Raw genomic sequence first — 22,848 nt, forward strand, 5'->3', positions numbered from 1 at the left:
TTTGCCATCTCACCACATAAGTGACTGCCTGCATTGCCTGGCACTGACCAGGAGGTGAAACAGAAGATGAAGGGACAGTAAAGGACATGGGTGCCTGTTGCGCCCAGGAGAGCCAGCGGTGGAAATCCTATGGAATAAACGAGCAGTGTTTTCTATGGTGAGCTCAGTTTTCCCTCACTCCTCATCTTAGGAATCACAGCAGGATTCTGGGCTCAAAAAGAAGAAATGTTGACACTCCAGAACAGATAGCAATGCAAAGAGCCACTCCTTGGGGAATTCAATTTGACAAATACGTACCGAGTCCCCACCATTTCCAAGGCACTTTGGTAGTTGCTAGAAATATAAATTGGCTAGGACCTACTCTGTGCCCTAGAGAACCTCATGGTTGGGAGTGGTGGTGTGAAGTATTGACCACAAATCACTTACTTAAAATTGAATTGTCAGCTAACTTTGGGTGGGTGAGGGGCTGTCTAGACAATAGTTCCTCTTCTGTAAATGATTTGAATGATACAATAAAAAAAGGACTTTTTAAAGCCTAGGGTTGAGTTATATTAGATTGCCAAACTTTCTGGAAACAAATTGTGTTCAAAGTAACCACAACAATTTGGAAAAATAAGTTTAAAGAAGATACATGTAAGTTATCTCGGGGCCCAGATCAAGCAAGAGGTACAAGGTGCAGAATGAATGTCCTTCCAGTTTAACAACGAGAGCGATGCAAATTCCCTACCACAAGGGCAGTGCCAAAATATTAAGTAAAAAGTCTAGGTACAGGTCCTGCTCTCATCCCTTCCACAACAGGCTTGAGTCATAAAGTCGGACTTCCTAACCACACAACTTAGACTTCGTGAATTTCCTTTCCCATTTTTCCTCTTATTTCCCCGCCAATAGGAAATCTGTGTAGTGGGTAAAGACCAGGATGTCACTGCTAATCCCAATCAGAAACTTGGTCCTTGATTCTTCCCAGTGGCCGAAATCTCCGCTGCGAAAAAGGGTGTGAACTATTCTCTAAAGCAGCAGGGCCCGAACGCCTTTAATAATCCACTTCCTTCAGACTCCGTTTGCGAAGCCCATCAGCACCCATTACTCCGTTCGGCTTCGCATCCTAGCAGAAGCTAAATTGTTCAAACCCCCGCTCCTTCCCAGGGTTTGGCGGTCCTCGACCCTCAAGGGAGCTTGCGATGCCGGCGCCAGGCTTGCCTCTGGCCCAGGGCGCCCGCCTGGCCTGCACTCCCTCCCTGGACACTGGGCCCGCCTGCCCTCCCCGGGCTGGCCCAAGGGGTGTGAAGGCCAGGGGGCGGCGCCCGCGGGGCCGCGGTGGAGCTCTCCCGGCCCACGGGCCAAAAACCCTGGGGACTGGGACGCGGCCACACGGGCCGGGGGCGAGGGGCGCTGACCAGAAGCGGGCGGAGCCTAGGGGCCCGGGCAGGCGGCGGGACTCCCCGTGGGCCGGCTCCGCTGGGTGGGCATTCCCGCGGGGCGCCGAGGTACAACATGAGGGCTCTTCGCTGACACGGAGGGGCCGTGAGGGCTGCAAGAAAGGGAGGCCCGCGGCTGTCCCCGGGAGCGGGGCGCGCGCCCGCGCGGTGGGCGGGAAAACTAAGGGGACGCGGAGGCGAGCGCGCGTCCCGCAGGGGAGGGGGCGGAGAGCGTGAGGAGGAGGGAGGAGGCGTCTCCGTGCGGGAGCCTGGCTGACCGCGCCAGACCCAGACAGAGCCTCGCGGCTGTAGCTGCAACAGGCGGCGGGCTCGGTTCGGGGGCGGAGGCGGCGAAGGGGCGGGGAGCGCCAGGAGGAGCGACCCGGCCCCACCACAGCTGCCTCTTCCCCGCCGCATGGACGAGCACCTCAGCCTTCTGCGCTCGCCGCCGCCGCCCTCAGCCCGCCACCGCGCCCACCCTGCCCAGCGCCCCGCGAGCAGCGGCGGCGCTCACACGCTGGTAAACCCCGGCTACGCGGAGCCCACCGCAGGCCCCGAGCTGCCGCCAGACATGACCGTGGTGCCCGGGGACCACCTGCTGGAGCCGGAGGTGGCGGATGGTGGAGGGGCCCCGCCTCAGGGCGGCTGTGGCGGCGGCGGCTGCGACCGCTACGAGCCGCTACCGCCCTCACTGCCGGCCGCGGGCGAGCAGGACTGCTGCGGGGAGCGCGTGGTCATCAACATCTCCGGGCTGCGCTTCGAGACGCAGCTGAAGACCCTTTGCCAGTTCCCCGAGACGCTGCTGGGCGACCCCAAGCGGCGCATGAGGTACTTCGACCCGCTCCGCAACGAGTACTTCTTTGACCGCAACCGGCCCAGCTTCGACGCCATCCTCTACTACTATCAGTCCGGGGGCCGCATCCGCCGGCCGGTCAACGTGCCCATCGACATCTTCTCCGAGGAGATCCGCTTCTACCAGCTGGGCGAGGAGGCCATGGAGAAGTTCCGCGAGGACGAGGGCTTCCTGCGGGAGGAGGAGCGGCCCTTGCCCCGCCGCGACTTCCAGCGCCAGGTGTGGCTGCTCTTCGAGTACCCCGAGAGCTCCGGGCCAGCCCGGGGCATCGCCATCGTGTCCGTGCTGGTCATCCTCATCTCCATTGTCATCTTCTGCCTGGAGACGCTGCCGGAATTCCGCGACGAGAAGGACTACCCCGCCTCGCCGTCGCAGGACTCATTAGATGCAGCCGGCAACAGCACGTCGGGGGCCGCCGCGGGAGCCTCCAGCTTCTCGGATCCCTTCTTCGTGGTGGAGACGCTGTGCATCATCTGGTTCTCCTTCGAGCTGCTGGTGCGGTTCTTCGCTTGTCCTAGCAAAGCCACCTTCTCGCGAAACATCATGAACCTGATCGACATTGTGGCCATCATCCCTTATTTTATCACTCTGGGTACTGAGCTGGCCGAACGACAGGGCAACGGACAGCAGGCCATGTCTCTGGCCATCCTGAGGGTCATCCGCCTGGTGAGGGTCTTCCGCATCTTCAAGCTCTCGCGCCACTCCAAGGGGCTGCAGATCCTCGGGCAAACGCTGAAGGCGTCCATGCGGGAGTTGGGGTTGCTCATCTTCTTCCTCTTTATTGGGGTCATCCTTTTCTCCAGCGCGGTCTACTTTGCCGAGGCAGACGACCCCACTTCAGGTTTCAGCAGCATCCCGGATGCCTTCTGGTGGGCAGTGGTAACCATGACAACAGTGGGTTACGGCGATATGCACCCAGTGACCATAGGGGGCAAGATCGTGGGATCTCTCTGTGCCATCGCCGGTGTCTTGACCATCGCATTGCCTGTTCCCGTGATTGTTTCCAACTTCAATTACTTCTACCACCGGGAGACAGAAGGGGAAGAGCAAGCCCAGTACATGCACGTGGGAAGTTGCCAGCACCTCTCCTCTTCAGCCGAGGAGCTCCGAAAAGCAAGGAGTAACTCGACTCTGAGTAAGTCGGAGTATATGGTGATCGAAGAGGGGGGTATGAACCATAGTGCTTTCCCCCAGACCCCTTTCAAAACGGGCAATTCCACTGCCACCTGCACCACGAACAATAATCCCAACTCTTGTGTCAACATCAAAAAGATATTCACCGATGTTTAATATATGATACAAGTGACATGCTGTGCTCAGTATTGTGTGGAACATGCCCCCTTGGTCTGCCTATGCCCTTGTTTTATACATTTCCAGACCATTCATCAAGGAAAGGACCTGAAGAAGTGGAAAGCACACTTCATTCTCCCTCTCCCTACTGCTTCATACTGAAACAGGTGCCTGTTTTGCAAGTGGGCTGCATTCTCTCAGCTCTCCTTTTCCCCCTTACCCTCTCTCTCTTAACATTGTAAACAACAAACTTACATTAAACTGCATTTCTAGTACACGCCCTATTTTAAAAAGAGCAGTACATCCTGGGAGGAAATGAAACTAAAGAACAGTTAGAGTAACTGTTTAACCTCAGAATTTTAAAGGCAGTTGTTTCTTTCCTAAGTACATCAATTCGCAGTAAATGATGCTTCAGTTTGATGGACCTTTCAACGTTATTTCCTGAATATGAATTTCGGTTGCCTACCCTGTAGATATGTGGATGAAGAGTCTAACTAGATAATGACTTGTAAACCCACCGTGAGTTATTTGGTTTTTGACTGAAATTCCTATTTGAATCCCCCTTCCCGGAATTTTAAGGGTCTCTACAACTTTGAATAAAGGGAAGTGCCCAAGATGTCCTGATCTGACTAATTAGTTTAATTCTTTCGGGCTTGCTAAGCATTTCTAAAGCATTAGACTAACAGATTCCTGTGATGTTCTGTGCATATGTCCCAGCCCCAATATCTATCAAAGTCTAGAAACAGATGTTTTCAGTGCTGCTGAGAGAAACAAAAAATTTCCTAATGCATCTGAGAGATAAGCTTCGGCAGTATCACAAGAAGATTAAAGTGGCAGACACCCTTTCCAGCGGAAGTTACTAATTCGGACCTGACTGATGCAGTTCCCATAGCAACCCATGTTTCCTGGGAAACCCGAAAAAGGTTGTCATGGCATCTCTTGCTCTCTAGCCCCACCTCCCAGCCCCTGCCGTTTCCACAGTAACCTTTCCAGATGGTTCCTACTTACATGATTTCATAAGGAAAACCACTGTTTGAATAAGCCGCACAAAAAAAGTTAAGTCTGAGACTCTAAGGAGGTGAAATGAATCCCAAATGCATTTTTTGACTATGAAAATCATTATGTCATTCCATAATGACTGAATCAAGAAGGAAAATATGGTGTTTGGAATGTTAGCTATTAACCACAATAAGGCATGATCTGGATTACACGCTATTTATTAGGCAATAATTTTAAAAGATGCTTCTCTACAGTTTTCTTTATCCAAGAACTTTCAAGCCAACAAATGAAATTTAAAAGCAAATGTAAAAGTGTTCTGTACATAAGCAAATGAGAGATTCAGTCAGTGTGCCTGAAACCTTACTACGAGGGACCTTCAGGTTTTCTCTTTAAAAAAAAAAAAAAAAAATACAGATCCCCCAACAGCTCTGTCGTCATCACAGCCCTTGACAAGCTAAATAAACCTCACATAAATAAAGGATGCACGTTTTAAACTGAGTGAATTGCAGACAATCAATTAAAAGGAGGGACAGGAAGTAACCAGATCTCGGGAGAACACCTGCAAGTTTCAGCCATATGCCAAGGGTTGCCAGAAGACAGACAGAATCAGGTGAGCACTGTGTGATCTACTGGGAGCAGTCCCTTTTGTTATCCAGAGCCAGGGAACTGTCATTCATATAGAGACTGATGGTATTTGCCAAACCAGCAGTTTTATATTAGTTGCATGCTTGGTGTCTTTTTAAAAATAATTTTCACCTTTCTCCTTTGATTTCCATGTTGCTAACTGTCCTTTAGTTTCTATTGTTTATTACAAAAGGATGAAAAAACAGTCATTGCTCTTCAGAATAACCTTCGCCCAAGCTGAACTGAAAATTATTCCATTCCTTTTACTAACCCACTTGGCCTCCAAGCAACCTGTTTCCCCTTAAAAAAGGATAAATGGCAGAATCTACTGCTGTTAGATTATTGGTCCAATTTTAATTTACATAATTATTTAATAGTAAGCAGTGGTACAGTTCTGTGAAACAAAAAATGGTTAAACATAAAATAAGAGTAACATTTTATTTAAACATAGTCATTCTGTTTCATATATATTATATAAATTATACATTATCCACAATTGTTTTTAGGTTTTGATAGCATATAACTATTCTATCCTTCCAGAGTAAATGAGAATAACCCTATTTTTAAAGCCCATAAAGTATTTTCAGTTAGGAGCATATTTATGATGCATGCATTGAAGAGAGTGGAAAATAATGATTGAGATTGTAAGAGAGAGCTGAGGAAGGAAAAGACCAAACAAATAGAGGCAAGAAATCTAAATATACCTGGTCATAGATTTGTTGTTTGTTTTTATCTGTGTATATCTAACTAGGACTTCATTATCTAGTTTTCGTTGCTTTTGTTTGAGTTAACCTTTGACATTGATCTACCTCTTGACCAAACTTTTGGTACCCTTAATGACCAGAAATTATTTTTATGACACATTTTGATAATATGTTAGATACATTGTAACAATTACATTAAAATAATTTTCGTGTCTGTTCTTAAAATAACATAGAGGTCAACGAAGTGCAATGGCAATTTTATTCATATTTATTCAAGAGATGTAGAAACCTTGATTAGTTCTATAAGTAAATTATGGTTGTGCCATAATTCTTATGGTTATTAAATGGCAGTAATTTAAAGGGGAACTTTGTTCTTGAATCCAGAGAAATATCCTGGCTTTTGACTCATAACTTTGAGGTAATATGATTGCTTATAGTCACCACATTATAAGTTCCCTAAAGGCTACAGGCTCTGTGTCTTGAAGGTTTTAGGTACTAGTGCCTAGCACAGAATGTGTGCCACATTTGTTGAGTGAATGGCTGTTATCTTACATGAATGTTATTTCCAGGCTTTTAATAAAGTGGCTAAAAGCATAAGCTCTGCAGTCATATTGCCAGGATTTGAATCCTGACTCTGCTATATGATCTTGAACAAATTACTTAACCTCTCTGTGCCTCAGTTTCTTTGTTTGTTAAATGGAGTAATAGTACCTCATAGGTTTATTGTGACTAGTAAATGTTAATATAGGTAGAACACTTAGAAAAAATAATTCCATGACATAGCATCAGAGATTTTGCTAAGAGATTATATTGTGATCATTACTCACAAACATTGTATAATTAATACAATGCTTTGTGAATATGAAATATATAAATAATCAGTGTCTTCCTATTTCCTTTCTATAATAAGAATAATAATAATTACCATTTATTAAGAGTCAACCATGTCCTGGACAGTCGTCAACTCCACAAGGTAAGTGCTATTAACCTCATTTTAGGAGGGCAAAAAACAGATGTTTAAAGTTAAGTGATTTCCCTAAGACTTCACAGCTAGCAGGAGACTCCAATGATTTAAAGCCATGTTATTCTGGCTCTGAAACCCGTGCTACTTTTATTAGGTGACTTGAAAAGCAAAATAAATCTCTTATGCTTTTAGGCTTGGCTTCAGCCCGTGTCACTAATTAATGAGTTCATGTAGATAACATATCTCCAGAAACCTATTTCATTTCAGTATACTGAAAATTAACCTGTTTAAAATAATCAGATATTTTAACCAAATATAAGGATCAAATATAAGTTATTTAAATAAGATGAAGAGATTGACTTTTCTAATAACAAAAGATTATTTTCTTATGGTTGGCTTATCTAAATTTAATCTTAGAAAGTATAACCAGTCGTAGTAGTGTTTAGTGATAACTGCTATGACAATGGGTATTTTTCAGTTTTAGGATGTTCTGTTTTCATGTGTTTTAATCAACAATAGATGATAGCATTATGCAAATTATTTTTCTATCTCCTTATACTTTGCTTAAGTTACTGAAGAACCATACCAGAAAGTTGTGTAAATATTTTGACTCTCCCTTATAAAGAGGGAAGAAATTATTCAGAATAGAAGTATTAAAAGCAGAATGAGATTGCCAGTTCATTGAAACTTGTGACATTATTGCCTTACCTAACCACTCCATGTATCTTTAAGGTCATCTGTGCTCTAAAAAAATTAAAATATAATTTTTCCTACATAATAGCTGCAGACCCTTCTCTAAGTTCTTAAATCATTTATGAAATGAAAATGGATAGTGATTTGGGCTTAGAGCAAAATTCTAATGAGCCTATGTTTGCACATGCCAGCTAGCTTTGCCAAACTACAGGCTTCACTGTTAAGCTCAGTTGCATGTCTTAGGTGTTGAAGAAATATACAGATGTCTGTGTATAGCAAGAGATTCGTGTGAGGAGGTGTGACTGGATCAGTTCACATCCATCAACCCCCTGGGGAAAAATGTATATGCCCTACAGCTGATGAATCCAGATAGAAACATGGAAGTTAACATTGTTATTATTTTATTTCTTTTATGATGTTTTAAAATGACATGATGCACCAACTATGGTGACATAACCACAGACACCTACACGTAGGAGGAAGCATTATGTCAGTTTTTTCTAAACTTTGAAATAAATTTTCAGTATTGAAATTTTAAATGCACAATATGAAGACATTTAAAGTTATGGTTTGTTGCCATAAAATTTGTTATTTACCTTTTTGGCATATAACATACCCAAGTATTTGTTTTGCTATAGTATATAAATACAATGTATATAATATATCCTAGTAGTCTATTCCTTTGAGAACCATAACTATAACTTATTGACTTCTATACATTTAAAATTTCAACATTTTCTACAGCAGTTCCAAGTCCTTCCCACCTCTCAGCTGTGAATAGAAGTGATAACCCTTCCCACTAAGAAATGCAGAGAAGCACACGTGCCCCATAATCTGAAGACTTATGGAAACACTGTGAGATAGAGGTGAGGAGCATAAGAATGTGGACGAGGATATTTAGGGATGCATTTTTAGGGTGGGAGCTTTTTCTTTCTGTCTTATATTAGACCTTTTAAACTGAGGAGGATACAATTATTGGTTTTTGTACTATTCCGTATGGGTTTGGGGGGCAATTCTATATATATTAATGAAATCACTTGTTTTTTATATACCTTTAGGAAGTGGTTGATAGCCTTTGAGAGAAAGTAAATCAAAGAAGGCAGGAAAAGGGGGGCAGAAGCCAATCAGAGCCCAGACCTTTACTATTGTGACTCAGCTCTTAACTTTCTGCCAGAAAATGACCATTGCTACATAGCATATGATAATAGTATTCTTTATGTACTCATATTCAGTTTGCAAGTATAATTTAAATGATTCAGACTGGTTAGAAAGCTTTCAGATGTTTGTCTTGATTTTTAATGACGTCGTGAGCTAATTTTCAAAATTGTGAAGAAAAAATACATTTTAAAAAGAAAACGTTTTCATGATTTTACTGGGTTCTTTTGTACCAGATGTGTTTTTTAAAATTTGCACCATTAGCCATCAAATGCATATTAAGAAGAGATCTGGAAAAGAGCCTCCCATCATTTTCTTGGGAGCCATGTTGTTATTGTTGTAACCTAAATAGTGTGGAATAGGAGCTCTGCCCTAAAAAATAAAGCCTGGAATTCTGGTTGCTAGCAATACAGCACTTAAATGGAGAAAAAAAATGATATTTCATCATATCTAAAGAATGTTATGAATAAATTTGTTCATGCAAGACTCTAACTTTGCAGATACAGGGGTCATACTTTCCAGTATGGTGATAGTGATTGGGGAGAAGCTTTTTCTCTTACAGTGAGCTTCCAACTTCACACCCACTCCTAATATCATAACACAAAGGCTCTTGGGAATCTCTACGGAGGCCCCCACCAACTTTTTAGAATGAAAGTTAGCATCATGCCTACATGTTTTATATCAGACAGCACTGTTATTTCATTTGTCTTCCATTACATTTATTTTAAACTTCCATTCATTATGGAAGTCCCTCTGAATCCTAAGGTTCTTATTTTTATACATTTAAACATGTTCTTTAAATTAAACATAATTAATTTGGAAGAGAAGCAGTGGGGACAATTTATTACACACACACACACACCCCCCATACCTGTTCATAGATTACTTCCTATCCTGCAGTACATTTACTTTCTGTCTGTTGATCTAAATGTTCTCATTTTTTCTGAAAATTAGTGAATTTCCAAAATATTCATTTTCATTCCATATGTGCAGCATAAATATTTACAAATCATTTTTCTTTTTTTCCAGCCTTACTTAAAATGTAGGTTTATTGCCTAGTGTTCTCAATGCATTTATTAACGAAATAATATGCATAGAAATAGTAAATATACTCAACCTATCACCAAATTTTGTCATTTAGCCTCCCAGATATCTCTAAAAACAGTCCACTTTACTATGGCGCTGCCAGGACCACTCTAATCCACACTGTCATCTCTATCCTACATAAGTGTGAAGGTCTCTTCATGGCATCCTCACATTTCTTGTGGGCACTCTTTGACTCTTTCTCTACCTGGTAGCCAGAATGATCTTTTTGAGACCAAAATCTGATTACATAACCCACCCCTGCTTAAAATTCTTGCAGGGTCTTCTTGTTTTTAGGATAGAGACCCAAAGGCTTAGCATAGCTTTTATGGTCCCACATGATCTCGTATCCAGCCTTACCTCCTCTTTGCTTGTGTTTCTCCCCTCCTCCTTTTGTGCTCCAGTCACCCTGGTCTTCTTCCAGATACAGGATAAGCCCCCTTTCCCTCTTAAGCTAATGGGGATCTTTGCAGTTGTTTCACTGCCAGTCTCCTCTTTCTCTCCTCACCTCTTCTATTTTTACTTCAATACTCCTCCAAGGCATCTCTCAGGACTCTGGTTTTTTTCAGTTCCCCTATTACAGTGTAGTAGTTCATTAAATGTAAGATGCCTTTGATTATAAGAAATATTATTATTTGTGTACTTTATTTTAAAGATTTCCAATTGTAAGGATAAAGTACCAGTGATTTTAAGGTGCATCCCAATTTCATAGATGCTCAAATCTAAAAATGTATGTCTTAGAATGCGTTAAATATAGTATGTTATCTTGACATAGCTGTAATTTTATATTTATTTGTGTTATATGATTAATTTCTGTTTCTTCCATGAGAGTGGGGACTATATCTTTCTTTGTTCACCACTGACTCCCTTCCCACTCTCTCCTGAGTCTGCTCCAAAAGGCTGTCACCCCCCATCACTCCACCAAAAGTGTATTTGGCAAGGTCACTGGTAACCTCATATAACAATACCCAGTGGTCATTTCTCAGTTCTCATTTCAATTTGACCTATTAGAAGCATTTGGCATAGTCAGCTACCTCCCCATTCCTAAGAAGATTGTCTTCATTTGACTTCCAAGATAACACACTGTGGATTTTCTTTCTACTTCTCTGGCCTCTCCTTATTTACTGGTTCTTTCTCATTTTTTCATTCTTCATTCTGTCTTATTCTAATAGCTTTAAACTATCTATGTGTGTACATTTGTATCTCCCACCTAGATCTCTCCCCTGAGCTCCTGATTGAATTTCCACCTGCCTACATGACGTCTCCACTTGGATATCTAATAGACATCTCAAACTTAATATGTCCAAAACTGAGCTTCCCTCCTTCCCATCAAGCCTGTACTTCCTGCCCTCTTCCCCACCTCCACTACTGGCAGCTTCAGTTTCCCAGTCGCTCAAAATAAAATCCTTGGAATTATCCTTGATTCTTCTTTTCCTCTTACACCCCTTATTTAATCCACTGTGTTAACACTACTTTTAAAATGTTTCAAGAGGCTTACCACTTCATACCACTTCTACCGCTACCACTTGATCTAAACCATCATTATCTTCACCTGGATTTTTACGGGCCTCCAGTTTCCATCCTTCCTCTTATTTGAGTCTATTCTCAACATAACAACCAGGGTGATTCTTTTAAAACATTTATCAAATTGTATTACATCTTTGTGTCAAAACCACCGTTTGGCACCCCATTTCACACAGAGTACCAGCTAAAGGCTTTTTTACAATGGCCTGCAAGGCCCTGTCTCATTTTGCCCTCCTTACCCTTTTGACCTAATTTCCAACTCCTCTCCTACTTGATCCTGTGCTGCAGCCACATTGGCCACCTTGATCTTCTTCAAATACACCAGGCACGCTCCACCTTGGGGGCTTTGTGTTTATTGTTCTCGTTCTCCCCGCCTAGAATGTTCTAGCATCTGATAGCTGCATGGCTGCCTCCGTCACCTCCTTCAGGTGTCACTTTCACATTGAAGCCTTCCCTAGCCACATTATTTAAAATTGCAACCTCAAAACACTCTCTGTATCCTTTCTCTGCTTAATTTTCAAAATTAATTTACAAAATTCCTTGTAATCAATTCACTGTAGAAGGTTTGCATTTGTTAAAACATGCTCCAACAAGTTTTCCGCAAGAAGTATTATACCACCCAATTATGGGGATGGAATCCCTTAATGTAAGTAACTTAACTGTTACCTTGTATGAGATATCATTGAGGGTACCTAGTCACTAAGGATACCTGGAAGTTAGAATGCTTCACAAAGACCATGTTTTTTCATACATAATAGCTAACAGAGTGCTTTTTATTAATGATGACATAAACATGTTGACTAATTCACCAGGATGGCACAGCAAAATCAGAACAAACAAGTGATATCTCCAAAGGACTTATCTATCTAGCAGACATTCTAAGAAACTTCTCTGTAAGTTCAGTCTCAGTTTCAGTTAATGATGAGTCCTAAAAATCCATGAAGCCTTCATTACTATGGAAGCTGATTGAATCAAACATTAGATTTCACTAGTGAATCACATTACAGAATTACATCAGTGTAGATATGGACTGACTGGGTATCTTTTGCAAAATAACCTAATTTTAAAATGTAATGATAATTACATTTTAATAACCTATAATTACATTTAAACCTATAAACCTATAGGTTACATTTAAAATGTAATGATAATTACATTTTAAAATTATGACATTTAAAAATTAGCTATTTTTTAAAATAAAAATTAGCTATTTTTTGAAGTGATTGTTCATACATGAAAGGAGATGGGGACATTTAAATCACTTAATGAAAAGTAAGAGCAGATTTTTAGAGTGATATTTATAAAATGGTAAAACTTAAACTACTTCTAAATAATTAGATGGAAGGTGAAGACAATCCAGCAGCATTTGGTTCTTAGTATTGGGAGATTCCTAGCGGCATTGAAATACCAACACATATAGTATGGAATGACTGAAACTGATTAAAGCATTGATATGACTACTGCAGATATTACCATGATTTTTTGTAATATTGTAACCAAGGCACTTTCCTCTGCAGTAGGAAATGAGGATTCTCCTAATAAGAATAGAGAGGAACTTTCCCCACACCCCCTTTGAATTTCCTCCTTTCCCTGGATTTCTCAGGCAAACCAGACCAGAGAATGACCTGACTCTTGCCTCTGCATACCCAAGTGGCACAATTTCCTTACCAAATGTGTCAACAAATTTGAAACTAACATATGTGCCTGAGTTTACATATGTAGACCAGCAGAAATTAGAAACTCTTTTCTCCTTACATCACTTTACACAGTTAAGCTCACGTAGGATAAAGATCATTTTTCTCTTCTGAGAAAAATGTTGTTAGGGATTTTTAAAGAAATGACACAAAATATAGGATTGAAATCTATATTTGTGTTTTTTTTCTGGTTTTGGATGAAGGATTGTGATATTGTTTATTTTTATTATTTAACTCACTATGGATTTTACTGGATTTTCTATTATAACTTTGTTTAGTCAAGGTATTAGACATTTAAGAGGCAGCCTTATGTGCCATTACATTTTGTATTTACCTCATGTCTGACTACAGAACAATAAAATATCAGATAGTCATGAATAAATTTCTTCTATAAGAAATTATTATGAAAAGCATGTTAAACAAGAGTGACTATGTGTCAGACTTCTAAAGAGCAAAATTTACTGGGTAACCAAAAAGTACAGAGAGAAATATTTTCTTCAGGTAAGAACTGTTTGAATTGCTTTATACCTAGATTCTGTAGACCTTTTGCCTGCAGACCTTTTAACTGATTTCAAAAGAGCATTTTACTGTGTGACCATATAAATTGAAGATACTTCTTATTAGTAGACCTAAATATTGCTCAAAGTAGTATCAGTTATACCTCACAGCTCATTTTCCCATGACTTTCTAAATTTTTTTAAGATGTAAGTCACATCTTAACATATTACCGACTTTAATTACTGAGTCAGATTAAAGGTTTTTGCTTGCTAAGAGTACATAATTTTCAAGACCTCAATCAGAGAATTGTATATAACCGAATAAGAAATCTTTCTAGTCCTTGAGCTTATTCATTACCACTTACTTGGTAGAACTGGTAAAACTTATTGGTGTGCAGCTAACTCTAAGTAATTTAATAGATGTCAAAGTATATAGACACATGAAAACAAAGTTCCCATAAAACTACATGCTATAGAATAGCTTCAACTCTTTTCTCATCAAATATAAGTTAATGAGACTAACAGTTAAGTAAACTAGGTTTCTGTACTCTTTCATTTAGGCCTTTTGGAGGTATTAATTACTTCTTCATAAATTTGATAATTATTGAAATTTGACTATTCTTATTCTCTATTCTTGTTCTGTATGTTCTATATGTTGAAACATTTATTTGGTAAATTATAGGTCACTGTCTTCTATTGTACCTCCTTTCTCTCTTTTTATAGAATCGATTTTGAGTCCATTCTTCTAAGCCTTTCAACCCACATCTTAACCAATAATATAGACATTATGATTTTTGGGTTTTTTTTTTTTTTGAGACAGAGTCTTGCTCTGTCACCCATGCTGGAGTGCAGTGGCGCAATCTCGGCTCACTGCAAGCTTTGCCTCCCAGGTTCACGCCATTCTCCTGCCTCAGCCTCCCACGTAGCTGGGACTACAGGCACCTGCCACCATGCCCGACTAATTTTTTTTGTATTTTTAGTAGAGACGGGGTTTCACCCTGTTAGCCAGGATGGTCTTGATCCTCCTGACCTCATGATCCGCCCGCCTGGGCTTCCCAAAGTGCTGGGATTACAGGTGTGAGCCACCTCGCCCGGCCGACATTATGATTATTATCCTGATACCACTTTTATTTTTGTTTCTGTTGAATTACAACCGCCTCCACACCTATACTTTATTAGGTTACATGTGCACAATGTGCAGGTTTGATACATACGTATACATGTGTCATGTTGGTTTGCTGTACCCATCAACTCGTCATTTCCATTAGGTATTTCTCCTAACGCTATCCCTCCCCCAGCCCACCACTCCCCAGCAGGCCCCATTGTGTAATGTTTTCTGCCTTGTGTCCAAGTGTTCTCATTGTTCAGTTTCCACCTATGAGTGAGAACACGCGGTGTTTGGTTTTCTGTCCTTGGATAGTTTGCTGAGAATGATGGTTTCCAGCTTTATCCATGTCCCTCCAAAGGACATGAACTCATCCTTTTTTATGGCTGCATAGTATTCCATGGTGTATATGTGCCACATTTTCTTAATCCAGTCTGTCAATGATAGACATTTGGGTTGATTCATGAATGGAACATTTTCTATTGACATAAAGTCTATAGTTTTTAAAAAGTTAAATATACCAGTAAATCATTGTGTTTACTCTGTCTGACAGATCCCTGAAAAGCCCCCCACATAAAGAACTGTAGAGCTGCACTGACCAGTAGGATGCTCCATTTTAAATTGCCTGGATCAAGAATGCAGTAGCAGTTATATCACTGATGGGCAGTGATCCATCTGCCAGCACATGTTTTTATTTCAGTTGACATTAAATAATATGTCTCTAACAAATGCTTTATATAAAGGGAACAGCTCTGAAGTTGGAGGATTCGCTTCATAATGCATGCATATAAAAGATATATTTGATCAAGAGATGAAGAATGCTAAAAATATTAAGGTATCATTGCAACCTTTTGACATTTTGGTGAAATCGAATCATCCAAAAACTATAATCAGTGCTGCAGATAAAGAAAGCCTAAAATTTGTTTCTAACAAGCCAACTATTACTGTTTTTTTTTTTCAATTAAGTAGTGGACTGTGTTTAATCATGAGATATAATCATGTTATATTCCATATTCTGAGTTATGTGCAACATTATTTGTGAAGGTGTGTTTTGTACCAAAGGCTCTCATACATAGATTAGCCCATTTACATATAAATAAGTGAGTCTACACTGTGCCCACATGAATGGTATTAAAGACAGACTTGCCTAAAAGAAATGTGCCTTGCTTGATTAAACATTCTTTTATTTTTTAATTCAAAATGGTAGATTTGCAAATTAGTCTCATAGGTTTTAGCTGAGCTGAACTTGACAAAAATATATTAGTACTTATTACATGTTTTAGTATTTATCTTAATTAAAATTGTAACATTTAGTTATACTTTCAACAGTTCATGTGTTATATATTCCTTTACTTTTGTTTTCATGGGATGTTTGATGTGTTGAGACAAAGCACATTCTTAAAGATAAATATAGTATTTCATCTAATGTTTATAGCCTTTCCTTCAAAATTATATATGTGAAAGTTTCCTTAACTCATTTTCTATTTTTATATTCTTTTAGAAATGGAACTCTTTTTCAATTAAAAAAAGTTTTAGTTGGAAAAGAGATTTAGAAGGTCATGAAGATGGTTTCCCATTTGGGAACATTTCACTTCTGTGCCATTAATGTATTTACTGTGACATTTCAGCAGAATGGTAGCTATTTGTATATTATTTCATAAGCCTTATGGAAAGTCAAACTGTGAAAATTTATTATATAGAACCCTTTTTTATTTCCATATTTTAGTTTCAAAATATACCTGAACAAATGCATAAATAACAAATCCTCTGTTATTTAAATATATAACAATGCTATGTTATAATAAGAGCACTTGTAGAATTTTAATTATTATAAAAATATTTCAGTAGCAAAGCCAAGATTATAAATTTTTTGATCCCCTACAGAATGGAATACAAGTGATGAATTGCATTGTATGAGAATCAGTAACTAAAACAATCTTATTCCTGCAGCAAAACAGATAGATAAATAAAAGATACAATCTAGGTAACTTTCTTTGAGGCAAAGTCTACAATGAATTTCTCACAAGCTGCTGGTAATTTCTTTGTGTCAAAACTTTGAGAACAGATCACTACAGGAAAAATGAAATAAAAATCTGACAGCTATCTCAGATTTGAGCTATGTGAACTTTTAGTCAAGATGATTTGTGATTGAAGTGAAAATATGGCCACTGCCTTGTCTTTGTTCTACATTAGCCCATTTAGTAGAGACATGGACCTGGAGAATAGTCAGTCCATTGCAGCCAATATAATTCTTATAATTAATTATCACAGCCTGGGTAGCAGTAAAGTAATGCACATCAGCTGCTGGGATGACTGAAACAAACTGATCAACTGTGTTACAGGAGGTCTTAGACATTCAGATGTTTTAGTAAGCATCAGTAGGTGTTACAAAAATAGACACAAAAACTACCTTTATAAAACACCAATGAGACAACTGTATGCATTATAGTATATTTAATATCTGAATTATTATTACAGATTACAGTTTCAAATAAAGACAAAACCTGGATTTTTGTTGTAAAAGCACAGGATGGTGTCAGATGAGTAAACTGTCATACTGAATATGGTTCGCAGAAAGGATAGTAAAAATGGTACTGGTTTAGATAACAGTAGACCAGAATTTTTATCCACTTTCTACCTGTGGGACCTTAGGTAAATCAGTTACATTACTAGACTTCAGTTTGCAGGCTTGAATTGCAAGATGCGTGTGCTGGATTCAGTGATCTCCAAAGCCCTCACCAGTCCCCAAAATTCTCATTATACACATTTGAGAAATGCTTTGAAGAAAACTTAGGGCTGGGTGCGGTGGCTCACGCCTATAATCCTAGCACTTTCGGAGGCCGAGGTGGGTGGATAACAAGGTCAGGAGTTCGAGACCAGCCTGGCCAACACAGTGAAACCTCAACTCTACTAAAAATACAAAAATTAGCCCGGCCTGGTGGTACGTGTCTGTAGTCCCAGCTACTCGTGAGGCTGAGACAGGTGAACCACTTGAACCCAGGAGGTGGAGGTTGCGGTGAGCCAAGATCACGCCACTGCACTCCAGCTTGGGCAACAGAGTGAGACTTTGTCTCAAAAAAAAAAAAAAGAAAGAAAGAAAAAAGTACCCAGATTTTCTTATGCAGGAAAGAATACATGAAGTAAGATTTAAGCCTTGAAAGTATCATAAATATATCATTCTTCAAATTGATGATGATGAAAGAAAATAGGATTCTTTCTCCTCAGAATTTTCATTGATCTATAATGGGATCAAAAAGTAGAAAAATCAGTCTGCAGAATGAAAACAGATTAATTGAAATAGCTAGAAAGGAGGGGAAAGCATTTGTTTAATTAAATGTTAAGGTAACTTGAAAATTGTCTATGAAATGCTAAAACCGTACCACAGCCTTATTGCATGCTCAACATTTTAAGCCTGGGAGCAGGGGACGGTGGGAAAAGGCTGGAGTGATAGAAATGTTTGCCTTATGATCTCTTGACTCCTTTTACACAAGAAGCAGATTGGTAGAGCTTAAGCAGGTGTCTGTGCTGTGGTGCTGGCTCTGCCAAAAACTCTCATGTGCCCTAGGAAAGTTCATTTAACTTCTCTGAGCCCAAGTTTATCTGTAAAGTGAAAACTTTTTAAATTTAGTAATCTGTATGTCTCTTCATCTCAGAATTCTATAACTTTTTCAGATTGTTATATGTGTACATGTACATGTTGCTCCCCTCTGGTCACTATGATGCCACATATTTCTACTTGAGTGAACAGATTGCAAGTCCAAATGTTCGTGTTTCTAATATTAATAATTGACCTCAGCAAGACCTTAAAAAGTTAAAAAAAAAAAAAAAAGTAAATCTTACCTTTTATTTTGACCTTGGCTTTAAATTATTATGATTTATCATTTCATCTTTGAATGCTGAGTGAGTTACCTAAATAGAATGTCTGTTCCAGTTAATCTTCTCTTTAAATTTTTGTAGTTTAATAAACATGTAGCAAATCAGAAGCAACTATATCATGCTTATCAATGAACTGTAGCAGATTGTACGGTGCATTTTTGTCACATTAAAAAGTTAATGCCCTTTTGGTCCCAGAAGCAATGACTATAATCTAAAATAATATTCACAAAATTTTGTGAATGTTTTTGAAAACAGAGGAGGCCTAATCAAGCCATATTGTAGTTCATTTTGCTCAGGAGTGAGAAACAAAATTCAGGGATAACCCAAACATGTCTGTTTGGCAATAGTGGATAGTTAGGTAAAGAAGGATGATAGCTTTTGCACATCACAGATAAGAGGTGACTATACCTATTGAAAAACAGGAATATATTCTGGTTCCTGGTTTTATGATGTAAAGATATTAGAAGGATACTAAAATTTGGACGCTTGGGAAATTGAATAATACAGAAATATTTTGTCATACTGAGATTATTTGTCCAGAAGTTTAGTCTCATATCCCTTCCATTCAGAAAAGGGGGCAGTTTTTAAAGGCCTCTGTCATTATAGGAAATGTATATTTTGACTAGTGGAGCAATTAGTTAAAACATTTAATCTGATCATTTTGGTTTTGTGAATCTGAATTTTCACTTTAGGTGTAATTGAGTCACTTATGTATTACTGTGATCTTTGTGAGAAGTGATTTCGTCCTTTTTTTTAAGTTGATGAAACTTGATAAATGGTGATTCTAGCATATTGTGTTAATACTGTATCTTACAATAATTTGTGAACTGGCCATCATAAACAAATCATAGTAGTATCTCTTCTGGTAAATTGTTTCTATGGTGTGATCTCTTAATGCTGTGTTTGGGGGTGGGGATGGGGTTAAGTATTTTGTTGACTTTAAGCTGTCAAAGTGTTTTTCTTAAATGTCATAAAATTGTATGACTATAAGCCAAATAAGAATATTCTCTTTTTTCACTTTTAAGGGCACTGTATAGACCATTTTGGAAACTATCCCACAGAATGGTATAATTTAAGTTTAAAAGCTCTTACACACATATACACACACAAATATATATATACACGTACAAGGGAAAGCAAACAGTGTATGCAGTATTTCTATGTGACATGCTACATGTTGCAAGAATCCATTTTCAAAATCTTACACAGATTATGCAGAAGTCAAAATAACAAATACAACACCTCAATTTTTTTATAGAGTCTAACATTAGTTTACTTATAAGATTTGCTTACATCATACTTCGCAAAGATCATTTACATCATTTATTTAATGTTGAAAATATTTATATGAAGTACTAATGTCATCTGAAGTTTAGAGATTAAACAACCAAGGTTTAGAAAGATCAAATGACTAGTCCAAGATAATATGGCCAATAAATTACTCTAAACCTCCTATGTTCTTTATACTATTCACCTTTTGTCATGTTATTTTTATCCTGTCACTGCCATTATCTTTAAAACTTTGACAAAAATTTACTTTTAAAAGATACATTGGGAATTTTCAGATTTTAGTGCAAAGACATTGTTGCTGTTCTTGTCAGACCTTTTGAGATACTTCCAGACTATAGCCCTTCCACAGGATGATACTCAAACATTTTCCACCTAAAACATTTAAGTCTGCACACCCTGACCACAGACACTGAATTCACTTGATGTCAGAATGCTAGACTAAAAGTTAATCTTCTTGACTGACATTTCTAATCTCCCTTTTTAAAAATTCATCATAATGACTGACTTCTGAACAGCTGAATAAAGCAGTGATCAACACAAGAAACTGCACCCATTCTGATTCAGAGGAAAAAAAAATCCAACCTAGTAACCATTTTTCAGCATATTGTATTTCATCACATTTATTCTGTGATTAGTGGAGGACAGAGAAAAGGGACTGGGGAGAAAAACTGCCTTTATTTTAAGAAAACTCATTTCCTGTAACTATTCAAAAAGTACTGATTATCAAGTGTTAGATAACAATATTACTAACATTTATCATAGTTCAAATATTTAGTGAAATTTCTCCACATATTTAAAATTTTACTGAAGAATTTTCCCAGTTAAAATGTCATGACTGCTTAGTTTGAATAAGGAAGATATTCGTTTCAATTCATGACACAATATTACATTTTTATTCTTTCTCAGACAACAGAGAGACACTGTTACTGCTTTCCCTTGTAAGTCAACAGTCTGTGATACACGCTGTACTTTTACTGATTAGCAATGCATTGTTACTGTGAATATTTAGCTAGAACTTATTATATTGGAATTTAAAATTTTCTAACATTGAATTTCATTCTCTTCATCAAATAAATAAGCATTATTTTTTATGAAATGAAATAATCATTCTTAAGCAGTGATAGTAATGGAATTCTGAATAAGATATAAAATCAAACATCTTCTATTTTTTCTATGTTTATCCTTTGACATTGAGTTGTTTTAACTTATCACATATTATTGTTAAGTTGAAATAAGCTTTATGCCATGTTCTCTGATGTTCTTGTCATAATAATTTTGGGCCTTTGTTAAGTAAATATCAGAAAATATCTGTGAGTTTTGATTATGTGATGTTTTCATCTGATTCATTTTTTAAATTTGTCATTGGATTTAAAAATGTTTTCTTTGCTAATGTTATATAGAGAATTCAATAAAAGACCAAAAAAGGAAATCCTGTTGCACATATTACTAATTAGTTCCAAATGATTTCCTTCCCTTTCTTTCCTTTCTTCCTTCCTCCCTTCCTCTCTTTCCTTGTTTTCTTTTTGCAAAAGAGGAAACATCAAAAGCTGGGCAGTTGTCAGTACCTCAAGCATCAGCTGCCTTTGAGACCAGCTCTGCAGACTCTTACGTATTCTCCCACATGACTATAATGAAGACTTCTGTGTATTACACTTTGCAAGCCTTTTGAAAGCCAACATTCCCTAGGTTTCTTCCAGTGTTCCCTATCTTATACTGTTGGAGACACAGTAAAGTCTCAAGGAAGGAAAAACTTATTCACAATAGTCTGTGCCTTTATGCTTTGTGCTAGTTATGTGAGTAAATTATGGCACAGCAAATGTACATTATTTTATGCAGAAATAAGTATTGGACATCAATTGCATGCACTGACCTGTTCACAGCAATGTCAGGGATATGGATGTCAATATGTAGATGACCCTGCTCTCAGATATATGCATGTGCGTGTGCACACACACACATATGTATATATACATATATATACATATATACACACACACATATACACACATATATACACATACATATATACACACACACATATATATGTATATACATACACACACATGTTCCCAAGCTAGTAGGTTAGGATCCTCTTTAGATCCAGAATTGGTCAAATATTAAATAAGAACATTCTGTTTTCAATATTTATTCTCTGTGTATGCCCAATGTTTTTGTATCGTAAGAGAGTGTAATTTCTAGCAATCACCTTTTACATACCCATTGTTCTCATTTTGTGCTTAGCAATGTTGATCCTAACTCTTTTTCTTTTTCCTAATAACAGCCAGTTATTCAAATGTATTTTTACTTTTGGAATGTCAACAAATGATACATCATCAAAACAGAGGCCCTCTCTCTTGTTTCCACCTGGAATTTTACTTTGTCTAAAAAAACTAAGTGCAGATTTAGATGGCTTTACACATGTGGTGATTAGTTATTAGAGACAAGAACAAAATATATTTTTCTAATCCTCCAATTGACATGAGAAATAGCTTTTAAGCTTTCTTGTCATAGAATTTTGGTAGTGAACTCCATTAGTGACTATTTGTAAAGTTTTTCTTTTTTTTTTTTTTTTTTTGAGACGGAGCCTTGCTCTGTTGCCCAAGCTGGAGTGCAGTGGCATGATCTCAGCTGACTACAACCTCTGCCTCCCAGGTTCAAGTGATTCTCCTGCCTCAACCTCTGAGTAGCTGGGACTACAGGCATGTGCTACCACACCCAGCTAATTTTTGTATATTTAGTAGATATGGGGTTTTACCATGTTGCCCAGGCTGGTCTCAGTCTTCTGACCTCAGGTGATCCACCCACCTGAGCCTCCCGAAGTGCTGGGATTACAGGCGTGAGCCACCATGCCAGGCCTAAAGTATTTCATTTTAAGGGACCAAATCTTTAAGTCCTTTGGAAATGGTCACAGAGTAAATTAAGAGATGTAGGTTGTTTCCAAGGGATTACCTATATCCTCTTTGAACCACGCCTGTGTTCAAAAGAATTCACACTTTTCTGCTGGATTTCAACAGAGACAAATTAGTACATAATTATTGCTGCACACCTCCTATGAGTTAGGACCCACTCAATCATCCATTCA

The 22,848-nt window shown here is 38.6% G+C and overlaps 1 protein-coding gene across 1 annotated transcript; it reads left to right on the forward strand.

Moving 5' to 3' along the window:
• The first annotated feature begins 1,613 nt into the window (after nt 1-1,613).
• KCNA3 (potassium channel, voltage gated shaker related subfamily A, member 3) lies at nt 1,614-21,190 on the forward strand. The gene is made up of 3 exons (XM_011969940.1): nt 1,614-3,403; nt 8,287-8,408; nt 15,154-21,190. The coding sequence occupies exons 1-2, from the start codon at nt 1,831-1,833 to the stop codon at nt 8,343-8,345; spliced, it is 1,632 nt and encodes a 543-aa protein (XP_011825330.1). The 5' UTR covers nt 1,614-1,830; the 3' UTR covers nt 8,346-8,408; nt 15,154-21,190.
• Nucleotides 21,191-22,848: the final 1,658 nt, after the last annotated feature.

This window comes from Mandrillus leucophaeus, unplaced genomic scaffold, assembly GCF_000951045.1.
Source record: "Mandrillus leucophaeus isolate KB7577 unplaced genomic scaffold, Mleu.le_1.0 Scaffold921, whole genome shotgun sequence".
In the NCBI taxonomy this organism is placed as follows: domain Eukaryota; kingdom Metazoa; phylum Chordata; class Mammalia; order Primates; family Cercopithecidae; genus Mandrillus; species Mandrillus leucophaeus.

What these genes read in the sequence shown, in the direction of transcription:
- KCNA3 (XM_011969940.1), top strand. Translation starts at nt 1,831, where the DNA reads ATGGACGAGCACCTCAGCCTTCTGCGCTCGCCGCCGCCGCCCTCAGCC. An exon ending in AAGGAGTAACTCGACTCTGA is followed by an intron (nt 3,404 to 8,286) that starts GTAAGTCGGAGT and finishes CATTTTCTACAG; the next exon opens with CAGTTCCAAGTCCTTCCCAC.